The sequence below is a fragment of the Prinia subflava genome, chromosome 4 (genome assembly GCF_021018805.1).
Source record: "Prinia subflava isolate CZ2003 ecotype Zambia chromosome 4, Cam_Psub_1.2, whole genome shotgun sequence".
Lineage (NCBI taxonomy): Eukaryota > Metazoa > Chordata > Aves > Passeriformes > Cisticolidae > Prinia > Prinia subflava.
The window spans coordinates 37688139-37701001 of NC_086250.1; the positions used below are offsets into that span (position 1 = coordinate 37688139).

Here is a 12863-nt window from a genome sequence, read left to right on the forward strand (position 1 = left end):
TGAGACACATGCACTATTTTGTTCCTTCTAATGGCTTCCTGTTGGGGCAGGAAGGATGGTAGGACACAGTGTCTAGACCCACTGCTGCCATTTCTGCTTCGATCACCTCCTCTAGCCCTTGGGAGCTGCCATTTGCCACTGCCTTTCCATGGGAAATAGGCAGGAGGCTTGTACCACAACAGGTCTTGTCTTCCTGATAACTCTACCTTGATGGAGCAGTCTAGTCTAATGAGCTCTTCTTTAAAATAAAATGCTTTTGTTAACATTTGTGCTTCATCTTTATTATTTCCAGTCAAACCCATATGCAATGTCCCTGGTATGTGGAACATAACACTCCTGAAGCACTGTCCATGTGTAGCAGCTTAAATACCACACACTGTAGTTTCCATGTCTCTTCTTCAGAAAATAACACCTAGCATACACTAACCAGTGTAAAGGGTTAAAGACTGTCTGCTCCTGCTTGAGTCAGAATGGTACAAAGAGGAGTTAAGAGAAGTATTTTAAGTATCTTGAAGCACCTGTCTAGCTGTAGGCACTGGCACCCATCGGCTGAATGGGGACAGCCTCCATAGTTCAGGACAGGCACTCAGGGGCTGCTCTGAACTTGAATCTATCAGTATCACTGACTGCATTGCAATGCCTTTCATACTGGGAGCAGTGACAACTCATACCCTTTTTATCAAAACAGAAAGCCATTATTTTCATACTTCCTCTGTTACATCACATTAGGAACAAATGGCTCCTGAAAGCACCCTCTGCAGCCTGGGCACTGACCTGTTGCACTCACAAGTCATGGAAGAAAAATCATAATCCTGCAATGTGCACTGTTATGACTTAATGGCATTCACAGACAACAGTACAACTAAATTAGAGAGAACAAAAAGCTCTCCCTTTATACTGTGGCAATCGAGTGGGTATTGTAAGACTTTCAACTAGCCTGATACCACCTTATGTTATCAATTCATATAAAAGAAAAATTAAAAATAAAATCGATTTTACAATTTATAAGCATTTATCTAGTAGTGCTTCCACTGTTAATGAGCTACTCTCACTCTTCTGTCACTTCATAGATGCACATCATCACAATTTCATTGCACTCAGGAATTAGTTTTCTTATGAACTACTTATGAAGTTTTCTTATGAACTACTCCTGAACAGAATATGGGGTGATAGTTTGGGCTTTTTGTCTTGGACTGGTTTTATTTTGTTATTTCAGTGTGAATGTGCTTCTCAGTGCCTGAGGAACAGAAGTGAAAAGAATGAAACTTTTAGAGAGCCTTTCCAGTGACTGCATTAGCCCTCCTGTTCTTCCACATCCTTGAAGAACATGCTACACTGAAAATTTTCAAAGAGAATTACACTCAAAAGGGTGAGCAAGCCACTGCTTTCAATTTCCTAAATTCTCCTTTGCCAGAATGCAAGGAAGCAGTGCATTTTTCTTTGCGTAAAGTTTTAGTTGAACAGATCTCCTAATGCAGAATGTTGATTTTGAGGGGAAGCAGGAAGCATGGTTTCCCTTTATTATTACCAGAAATAAATCTTCCTTCCATCACTTGACACAGAAAGCAGAAAAAGGAAATTTTAAAGATGTGGCATAGAGTTAAAAAAGAAAAGGAAGTTATACATACAAGGGTTTAGGAAACAAATTGTTTGCATTACAAAGTCAGGGCCAGTAAGTGATCTCACTGCTGAGGTTAATGTAGCTTACAGGGAGGGAAAAAATGAATATTCTTCCCTATTCCAGTCATCCTCTTCTTGTTTCGATTAGTTTTTGTCACTTGCCAAGGCATATTCTTTTGAGGATACTTTTATTGCTACACTCCATCATAATGGTCTTGCCTGCACTGATTGCTGCCAGAATCTTCAACCAGCACACTTCAAAGCACGCAGCAGGCTGACAGAAATGACTTCAGATATCTGGCTCTCTGCATGTCCTTTCATCCCTTTTCTTATCTGGCTGTGGCTGCTCATCTAGGGCTATGACTCCTTTAGTTCTGTCTGAGATAGCTCTCCCTCAGATTGCTCTGGGTCTGGCTGCTCCCTTTGAGATGCAGCTGCCTTGTTTCTCCATTTTATTAGAGCTGGTTGTTCCATGCTCATTGTTGCTCCTCATGTTATTCTTGCTGCACTCTCTCCTCCTCTGATGCTGCAGCTCTCCAGGGCTACGATTCCTGCTGTCAGTTATTTCTGGTGTGGAAAGGCTGTCACGCTTTTTGCTTTGATTTAACAATTCTCAGTTCTACTCTTGTGTTCAACAGGCTATATTTTCTACGGCACTTGGGATATAACTACTTTTCCCGTCATCGTGGGAGGACACTATCTCACTTCCAGCTGCACTGGGAAGACATATGCACTCTCTGATGCAACTTGAGAGCCTTGAATCATCTACCAGTACTGTTTATTAATGAACTATCACGACTTCGCATTTTTCTCTACTTATTTGTGGCCCTAGTGGAGGGTGGCATGCTTCTATCCTGAAGAATGACTAGTATGACGCTTTTCAAAGAGGCAAACTTTACCCTCAACCGTTTAAGTGGAAAAACATTGTGTGCAGCCAGGCTGTAGAGTCTGTTTCACTTTGCTTGTGGGATTACCTGAATGCCACTCTTCAGAGGTTTATGTCATGCATTTCTTCACACATGCAATCACCAAGGATGAGAAAGTGGAAACAAAAAATATATTCAACTCTGAGGCAATTAAATAGCACATTTTCAGTGGTCATTTCTGAAGTGTGTAGAAAAAGGCACATCTTTAGAATGACAGCTGAGTGTCTAGAGGAGATGGGTACTTTCACGGTGTCTGATTTATGCCAAATTGATGGCAGTAAAGACAATGAAGTAACAATGAGATTCTGTGACTGTCATTTCACTGAACAAAAGTTATATGGGAGAAAGTTTCATCATTTCAATATCATGGAGAAAATTGTGAAGAGAGAATAGAGATCACATGGGCAATCCAAGGGCTCAGGGAGCACAAGATGGATGTTTAAAAAAAAAGTTAAAAGACAATGAAAAAAAATCCAAAACATAGGAAACACATACTGCACATCATGGGAAACTGTTTAAAAATATTTTATTTAGGACAGTAGAAAAGTCTTCGCTGATGGTCCTGACCCAAAGTTTAGTGGAGTCAAAAGAAAAAAAAATCCTGAAAGCTTAATATTTTACAGGAATTTAAAAAGTCAGACAACTAAAGACAACCAAAAGTCATCCTAGAAACACCAGTAATAATTTCCCTCCAGCAGGGCTCATTTTGTGTCAAGGGCTTTGTGGCACCTGAAAATATTTGAGCACACACCTGAACAGGTGAAAGCCTTCAGTGCAATCTTACAGTTTGGATTTTATTGACATTACTATTCACCACAGTTTTTATACTGGCAGACACTAGAGAGCTAGAGGAATAGGCTCTATTCTGAATATCTAATAAATGAGTTTATTTCCATAGCTGATTTTCAGTGTAAGCGATGCATGCATGCATACAAGATTTTGTAGCAAAGAAACAATGTAAGATGTCAGATATGTTGAATTTGCTCTAGTTTAATCCTCAAAAGGAATAGTGTCAGGTGTTTCAAGGAAGGTACAGAAACACTGAAAAGAACAGCTACAAAGTAAGTCAGGAAAGTTTCTTCCTGTTAAACAACAGGCTTGTATGCTGTTAATTAAACTTGTATGCTTCCTACTAAACAATTAAACTTGTATCTTAAACCAAAAGGATGAATAGCTACAGAGAATAGCAGACAGACAGTTACCAGACAGGACTTAATAGGTGAAAGACCATTTTTTTTATTTTAATTATTATTTGAATTATTTTAATCGCCTCACCTATGAAGGTGTGTCAGTAAATTCTTCCATTCCATTCCCTAATGTTTGCTAGATCTGGTAACTGGGCTCAAAATTTACAGGATCGTGCCCTGATATGAACTCATCCAGTGTCCCCTAAGACTCGGGTGAATTGGCCACCAGAGCTGCTAAGTGGAGAGACGCTGCTGTATCCACTGGGCATGGCCACTATTACACTGAAAAAGGGAACATTTACATAGATAGATACAAGACAAAGATTGTACTGTAATCTCCACAAAAAACAGACTGATCCTACTAGCCTGCATAAAATAGCTATCAGTACACAGATGTGTCCTATTGTCCTATTTGTCATTTCAATGTAAATGAAAATTACTTGATGGTTGCAGAGTGTTCATAAAATTGTCATGTACTACAGTTAACTATAAGATAGTACTATTACTGTATAAATTAGAAAAAATAATTAGATGGAAATATGAAGATACTCATGTGAGATAAGCCTCTGAACTTACCAAGCTCTAGCTATCACCAGAAAGCATATGACTGAAAGATTTAAACAATGAGAATATTCAATATGCTAAAAGCTGTTGGCTCTTATCGCTTAATTGACCTAGAGCAATATTTTCCAATATAGTAAGGGATTTTTGAAAATGTTACTTAGGTTCTTGAGCAACTGCAGCATTTTAGAATTTTGTGGTTTTATAGTACATCATAGGTACCTATTACACAGTCACATATACCCCCCCAAACACACATTCTCATTTGCCCATCCTTAAAGGCATATGATTCTTCCATGGAGGAGGACCAAGGTGAAGTTATGTGGTCTAGGAATAACTTATGACTACAAGAGAGGCTAACACCTCTTTTTCAGGCCAGAATGAGCACTGGCTGAACTGGAGGTTCAGTCACCAAGTCAGTTCTATGCTGCCTTGCTGCAGTCTGACATAAGGCAGAAAATGATGCCAAAGAAAAGAGATTATTTGACACAAAGGCCATAGTCAAAAGACTCTTGCAACTGAATCATGATCAGAGAGCTCCTGTACAGGAAGGCTGCAGGCAGAAGCCACTGTGTCACACAGCAAACACATTTGGCCATGATACTCAGGCACAGTTCAGTATGTCATAGCCTGTGGCAGAGAATAAATGTGGTATGATGGGAAACACCAGCTTTTAGTCCATGGGCTAACAGCAAGCCTGTCATGTTATGGAGCAGGGGAAACCCTCTCACTCCTCTGCAGAAGTGTTGAATCCAGAAACTGGCCAAAGACTTTTAAATCACTGAAATGCAACTTAAAATTGCTTGAATTTAATACATATTCCTTCACCACACCAAAAGGCAGTTTCTCTGCTCTCACTGTTCAGTAGCAGTAGTAGCAGTGACTTCAGAGTTTTCACTAGCTGACAGAAAAACTCTCATGCATAGAAAAAACTTCACATTTAAATTTAGCCCTTGGTCAGTTTTCTAGAGAGTTTCAATAGGACAAAACCTACATATTCTTCTGCTTTTTTAAGTATTTAACACAATTCAGACCCTTTCACAAAATAAATAGTAATAAAAAGCCCTAAACCTTCTTACTGAATTCTGACAGCTTCCCAAGTTTATAAATAACATTTACTAACATTTGATATGTTGAATGTAATTGGCTGTAATCACTGTAGAATATTCCAAATGCATTCCACAGATTAGTTTCCCATACACAGTTTTACAATGGGATTTCTTTTACAGATGGAAGATGATCTTCTTGTAGCTACTGACATATCTATATCATATAGATAAGCTTGGTTAATCTCACCTTTTTATAGGCAATCCAGTCAAACACCCTGTCGATGTCTGAGGCTTGCTGCACTTCCTGGGATACTGGATGTGAACTGGCCAATCCATCCAGCAACATCACTTCATGTAGGACATCTGTCAGAAATCTCTGCTTTTCCTGAAATACAGCATATGCAGTAGTATCACACACAAATACATATTTACAGAAATACAGAAATGATGCACGGTTACCAGAGGCAGTTAACTACAATTACAGTTGACTAAAATCAGGCCTTCTACTTTGAATGTACACCACCATGACCTTCTACAATCTTGAACAGGTATTTGGAATAGACAGACCTGAGATCCTTTGCTGCAATGAAACTTGACTGAAATGAAAGAGCATTAAATCAATCAAAATGCATCCATATGTGCAGACTGGAATTCTGATTATGACTACTCATACACACAAGGGGTGGGGAGAGAGGCAAACTGGTAAAATCTTGAATCACAAATATAGATGCTACAGGTCCTCGAGCTCATTACATGTGCAGATACAAAATTTTTTTACAAAGATGGGTAAATACAATTACTACTTTCAAATTAAGTGAAGTTTGAGTTACTTGGCTCTTAGTGACAGATTCACATGGCAGATCAGTGTGGGACAGGACAATGAAGAGAGCTCATAGCAGTGTCACAGCAGATGCTTGCAATGTCTTTCATAACTCTAGTATGAAATCCTTCCTCCTCAAGAGCTTGAGCCATCTACAAACTTTGTAATTTCCATCTGAAGGAAACCATTATCATCTCTCTTCACAAGAGGGAAAAGAGCTGCATGCAGTTAAATGACATAGTCAAAGTCACAGCTACATCAGAGGCAGGTACAAACCCAAACAACATCCATCAAACATGCATTTGTCTCAATACCTTCTATAAATATGGATAGCAGAGGTATTTCAAAACTGCTGCCTATTTATTCTGAGAGCAACACTAATGAAATGCTCATGTATACTTCGTGCATTGTGCTGCACTCACTTGTACAGTACAACCAGGTGGGGCTTTTTCAGCTGAGAAACGACATGCCCTTAAAACTCCTCATATTGCGTTCATTTAGATGTATTTTATCCAAAACATTGTGTCAGGAAAGAAAAGCTTTGTTTACTCACTTTTTCAAGTCACAAATAAATGCAAAGAGTGAATTAAAAATTACATAAGGTTTAAATACACTTTTTCACCTGAAATGACATATCTCAAACTTTCACTAAATTATAACAATTCCTGAATCAACGTCAACCTGTTGCCATGATATAAAGAAACTCTAGGGAATGCTGCATGTTTTTTCAAAAGCCACCTTGATGTCCTCAGGTAAAATATGCACACAATTACATAATAAATTCTATGTTTAATTTCTTGGGTGGCAAGGTTTTGCTATCAATGTGTTACTTTAAATTATTTTTATAAAGACATCTGAAAAGCTCTTCCAATGCTGATCTACCTAGAAATAAACCTTTATGTTAAAATTCATTAGAACACAAGAAATGTACCTTGAGCTGACTGCATATCCAGGCAATTAAAACACAGGGTGCAGGAAAGCCAATTACCTACACACTCTTAGTGTTCTCATCTGGCTGCATGAGGTAAGGTTTGTAAAACAAAAAGTAATGTCTTTTTCATATCACTGTTAATTTCCAAATTTTCTCAGGCATAAGCAGTTAGTAACTGTCCTTTTTTAATGGGAAAAATGTGTAGAGAAACAATTATAATGACAGTCCTACTCAAGGGGAAATTGCTGAGGTGTAAAAATTATAGATATTTTGGTTACACTTCACTCACACTCTCTATCAGTCAGTAATAAAGCCCCAGTTTCATCAAATGTATGATATGTAACACATACAAGTGTGAACACACAGACTGTCTCCAAATTCAGGTTTGGATTCCATAAGACAAACAGTTGTGTGAGTGGATTGCTACTGCTTGGAATTAACTCATTAAAAGAACCTTGGACAATATCAAATTAATACCTTAAATACAGAACCAGAATCAAGAAAATAAGCACATGGCAAAAATAAAGTGAAGCTGCAGGAAGAAAACTACAGAACATATAAAAAGAGCAGGCTACATTTTGGTTTTCTGTTTGTTTCCTTGGTCATGTCCTGAAGGACTGAGAAGTAGAACTTCAAATTCATGATTGTTCATTCAAGTTACCATAGCTGAAAATTCCTCCTTGAAATTTACACCAGACTGTCACACTGGGATACAAATGGAATAGTTAGTATGCCTCCAAAAATGCAAACCTACAGTTTAGTGAGAATTAAGAAGGCTTTTGACCTAAAAAGCTAAATTATTGAACTGAACGGGTTTCCATAACATTCCCAGCCTTCCCCTTAAGTATAAAGCCTCTGAGAACAGATTGGAGGAGACTCAAATACAACTCGAGGGAGGCATAGATAGACTGCTGGTTGAAAAGGGGCCTGCAGCTTGAAGAGGCAACACGAAGTAGAAGTGCAGAAAGAAACTAAAACTGCTTTAATTATGTTGACAAAACAGTATTTCACTAGCTCTTGAAGTCCTAATATCACATCAAGGGGAAAAGGCCAATATGTGCGACCAAACTGCTTATATTGATGGAAGAAAGGCTTTCTATTCCCTATTTTACCCTATGCATACAGTGGAATTGATCTTTTTTAACTGACACCTACATGAGTAAAGAAACACCCAGGACAGAAACTGTAAAGGAAATCAATCTTGGAATGTGTTTAATGAGACCAGCAAGCTGGCAACATGATAGGTGTCACATTTGCAGCTATACATTGAAATGAGGACAAAATGCTGTTCAAGATTACCCTTTCCTGAGGGAGTTCAACTGCAAGAAAAAAGCTGAAGACTGTGATCCAAGACTGTGAGGAAAAGGTGAGTCTTGTAGCCTTGCTTGGAAAGTGTCAGTAGCCACTGACACATGCAAGTGCAATGCAAATACAGGGCCAGGGCTCTGAGCAGGAAGGGATCACAGCAGCACAAGGTGAGTCTGAAGTAAGGACAGAGCTGCTTCCATACAAATATGTGCCTTACTTTAAAGACGAAGAGGAAGGAATCTCTTCTACTCCCTAGCTTCCCAATGTGCACTTGGAATCCCACCTCTTCATCTCTTCTCCTCATAGCTTTCCTTGAACTGTGTATAGTCAAAGTCTAAGATACCAGATCTGTGTTGAAAATAAAACACATGAAAATTATTTCTGCTCTCTTTCTTATTCTTTAGAATGCTTCCAGGTGCAGAGACTGAAATGCTGTTATCAGATGAACATGTCTTTAAAATATCTACATTTTCTGATTATTCCCAAACATCTGTGGTCACTAGATTCAAGTATTTATCTCTTCCTAGGAATGATTTCTTTCAGTCTTCACCAGAAAGACCTCTGCTTTGCACAAGATTTTCCTGAAAGACTTGTCCTTTTTCTGTGCTGTCTCCTCCTTAGCAAACACTCAAATTCACCTTGTTCTTGGGAAAAAGAGAGACAGTGGTCAGTCTTTATGTATAAATTTCCACCAGTGTGCCCAACATTTAACTAGTCTACCTCTAAGTGGAAAGAAAGCAACTGTGAAATAACATTTTTGGCAAAAACGACTGTACCTTCAAGAAGCATTAACCTTCAAGAAAAACTTATTGTCTATAATAGGATATGTAATATAAATGATGTAATGGAGAGGGGTTGTTGCTGGTCATACTGAGGTATAATGTAAGTTAGTATGACAATAAAGTAATACTTAAAGACAGTCACATAAAAATAATTTCTAAAAATTAATTTGAAATACCAGAGAAAAGAACTAAAATAAAATTTAAAAAAAGGAATTAAAGAAGCAGCATAATGAAAGCTCAAACTGATAATTAGTACGGCAAAGAGATCAAAGGCCTCAATATTAAAGGCACTGCCTTTGTTCTGGGACAGTCATTTGAACACTTTATGGACTGCGAAATCTACATGAATAAAGCTTAACACTGGTGTGGAAATCTGCAAATGACTTTCCTGACAAATTTTCTGAAAATATTGTCTCCACAAGAGACAATAGCCGCTAGCCATCAAGAATACAAAGAAGATAAGTGATCTTTCATCCCTGAGAGAACAAGCATTTGCAAGACACAATATTGGGGTTTACAGGGAAAGTGCACCCTAGAGATAAAGAAATAGGGGCAAATTTTGAAAGCAATCAAAGAACACCAGCATATACACTACCAGCAGTCAAGTTCTAACAAAATATGTTCCAGGATGAAGCTTAACAAACCAGAGGAATGTAATTTATGAGGAAGTCTAAGGTTTGGTAAAATACTTTAAGGCCAGATAAGATCCACTGAGAGCCAAAATCAAGTTCTTTCTGTCTACATGCTTACAAATCCTAAGTTGTCATAGCACAGGAAGTCTCCTGAGTACTTGCAAATGAAAGCAGTGTTTCTTTCTTCATTTCCAATAGTAATCTTTTGTAAATACATTGATCAATTTAGAAACTTTTTTAAATTTACATCTCTGATTAGTGCTTCAGTTATGTGTATAATTTGCTGAAGGAGGCCCACAACACATTTTACACTGATCAGCCGTGGAACTGTGTCACAGTTCCGTATCTACCTTCATAACCCTCTTTTCTGCATTTTCTATCAAAGATCTTGCAAAATTTATTGAGTAATTTTCACACTGACTGACAACTTTTATTGTGACAAAACAAGGTAGATGTCCTAGGAGTTTATAGTTAAGGAAGGCCAGCAGGTTTAAGTATTGGGAAGGAGAACTGGATATGTATTTTTCTCTTCAATCATGACCACCTGCTTACATTGCCAAGCAGATGGATACCTGATTTGGAGTTCTTAAGCAATCCCACCAGCTACTTCAACTTCTGTTTCCTTTCTCCACTCTGTTTATCAGAAATAGCAGTGATTTGGTTGTACACCAGAGGCTTTATGCCAAATGCATGCCTACAGAATGAGAGGATGCAGTGCAAAAAAGGGAGCATTAATGAAGAAAACAACACATACTGACCACTAGCACTTCATAAAGAAAGGCCAATTTCACTTTTCAAGATCATGTATGTAGTTGCCTTCTATGAAATAGAGTCATTAAGCAAACAGATGAACAGAGCGGTTTCCTCATGCATTTGTCTTCAGAGCATTTTAAAATATTAGGCAACAAAATATGAAGTTTATCCTCTAATTCAAACATCACAGAGGAAAACCGTGAAGGAAAATCACCTCAATTCAAGAAACAGAAAATAATACTTAAACGGAAAGTGGCTTTATGATGTGGTTGGTATACTAAGTCAACTTCTAGCAACAACTGTCAGAGGTTACCATCCATGAAAATACTTCAGGTATTGCACACCTAGACTGTGCTTCAACCTGAAAGTGATAAGATTCAGCAAGTTAAGTCCTGAAGGAACCAAGGATGTTTTACAGACACACCAAAAATTACTTACCAGTTTGTGCTCCAAGTAACTGCACACTGCCACAACTTTATTTTAAAGTGGTAGCACATTCAGGACTGCTGAAAATTTGAGAAGTGATCTTTCAGTTAAAAATGCCCTCAAAAAGACAACTAAACTTTTCTAGTAAATTTCCCATAGCAACCATACTTCCTGATGAAATGCATATTTTTGTTTCAGCAGGGCAACCCTGTAATGAGTCCTTACTTTGAGGCAAAAGTTGCTGCAAAGTTTCTATCTCATCTTTACTGAAGATAAGGCGTCTACTGATTCAAAATTGTGTGAAATTGAGCCAGCTAAGTCAAGTTTTTTTCTGAAACTAAAGCTTCATCTAAACCCTGAACTCAGAAAGTTTGAACTCACATGACTCCAAAGCTCTCATTGTAATGTCATTTAAACTGCTGTCTCAAGATGAGCAGAAAAATGACATGAAGCTAGAAGAGACACTGACATTCTCCAAACCCGTACTTAATCTCTTGGGTAAATGCTTCATCTGAATGTTGATATTCACTTATGTCTGATCTCTAACTGTTAAGAGTTAACTACTTAAAGAATTCCCTATATTAATCTACTTTGCCAGAGCATTAAAGAAATGCAAACCTGTATTTAGGAAAAAATTGTGGAAATGGGAGTTTTTTCTTACTTATAAGCAAAATTTAGTATAAGGATTTCTTACCTGGCATACTTAAAAAGGGCTAGTAATTAGGAATCAGAAGATCTTGCACCTTACCTTTATAATCTTTTTTTCCTGCCAAAGTCAATTATATATGAGATTCTAGTTAATTTTACACTGAAAGCTTCCCCCATAGTCGAGTTAAAACAAAAAATCCTACAAGGATTGACTTCACTGAGCAGTTACTGGAGGAAAAACACTCCATGTGGTATTAATTAAAGGCTTACTTTACACCAGCATGGGGAGCCTTTAACCAAAAAAGAAAAGATGAAAGTAGTTTTAAAAAACGAGAGGCTGAATCTCCCTCAATGCTGAGCCAGCATAATATTTATGTTGGGTTAGAAGGATCAAGCAGGCTATAGCTCAGGTCTGAAATGCCAAAATAATAATGAAATAAATCAAAAAGGTCCATATCTTAAGTCTACTTCAAAACTTATAATGACTTTCTGGGTTTTCTATGAGTCAAACAATGCCTTAGAAATCTTTACTGATGGAGGCAAATGCATTAGGAAGCATGTGAGGCAAAGCACACTAAAGATATGCGTGCGTCTAGTGGCTGAATTCACTCATTATTCCAACCAAGTCAATGAGAAAGATGAGCAGCTAAGATCAATTATCTATTTCTCACTTACTATAACACAGACAGGTTGATATGCATTATTATTTTCAGCTGTCTGTGGTAGTGGCAAGATTGTCCAGACTGCGGAACCTAATCATGTAAAGGAAGCACAGCTCACTTAAGGAAGGAGGAAAGATACCCTTCTACACAGGTACAAAGTTTTTCATTTAATACTAAGAAAAATTATGGCAGAATTTACCATCCTTAATTATAAAAGCAAATAAGAAAGAAGGAAATCCTATCCCAAGGTATTACTGTATCAAGAAGATATAGGATTCAAAGCTATTGCTGATGTGCTACACCTTGACTCAGCTAGTAGAGTTGTCAGCAAAGCTAACTTTTATATAATAAAGAAAAGGGAGAAGGCAGCTGGGCTCTGTGAAATGCTTTCTCAGCACCAAGCCATGTACTGACTGCTAAAGTATTTGATGCTTATCTGATGGATGTAAGGGCAAATTACATGCCAGTAATTCCTGCTGTCATAGTCCTCAAAATCTACCCCAATACCAGAGACGTTCAAGGACAAATATGATGGTTCCTTCTACCAGAAAATAAGGA

General features: G+C 37.8%; 1 protein-coding gene across 1 annotated transcript in view; it reads right to left on the reverse strand.

The window, feature by feature from the left end:
* Positions 1–12863, reverse strand: part of TRHDE (thyrotropin releasing hormone degrading enzyme) — a 213906-nt gene that overhangs the window by 107314 nt on the left and 93729 nt on the right. Inside the window, exon 6 of the mRNA XM_063396448.1 lies at positions 5591–5728. Within this exon, the coding sequence (XP_063252518.1) occupies positions 5591–5728 (138 nt within the window). The remainder of the gene's footprint in view (positions 1–5590; positions 5729–12863) is intronic.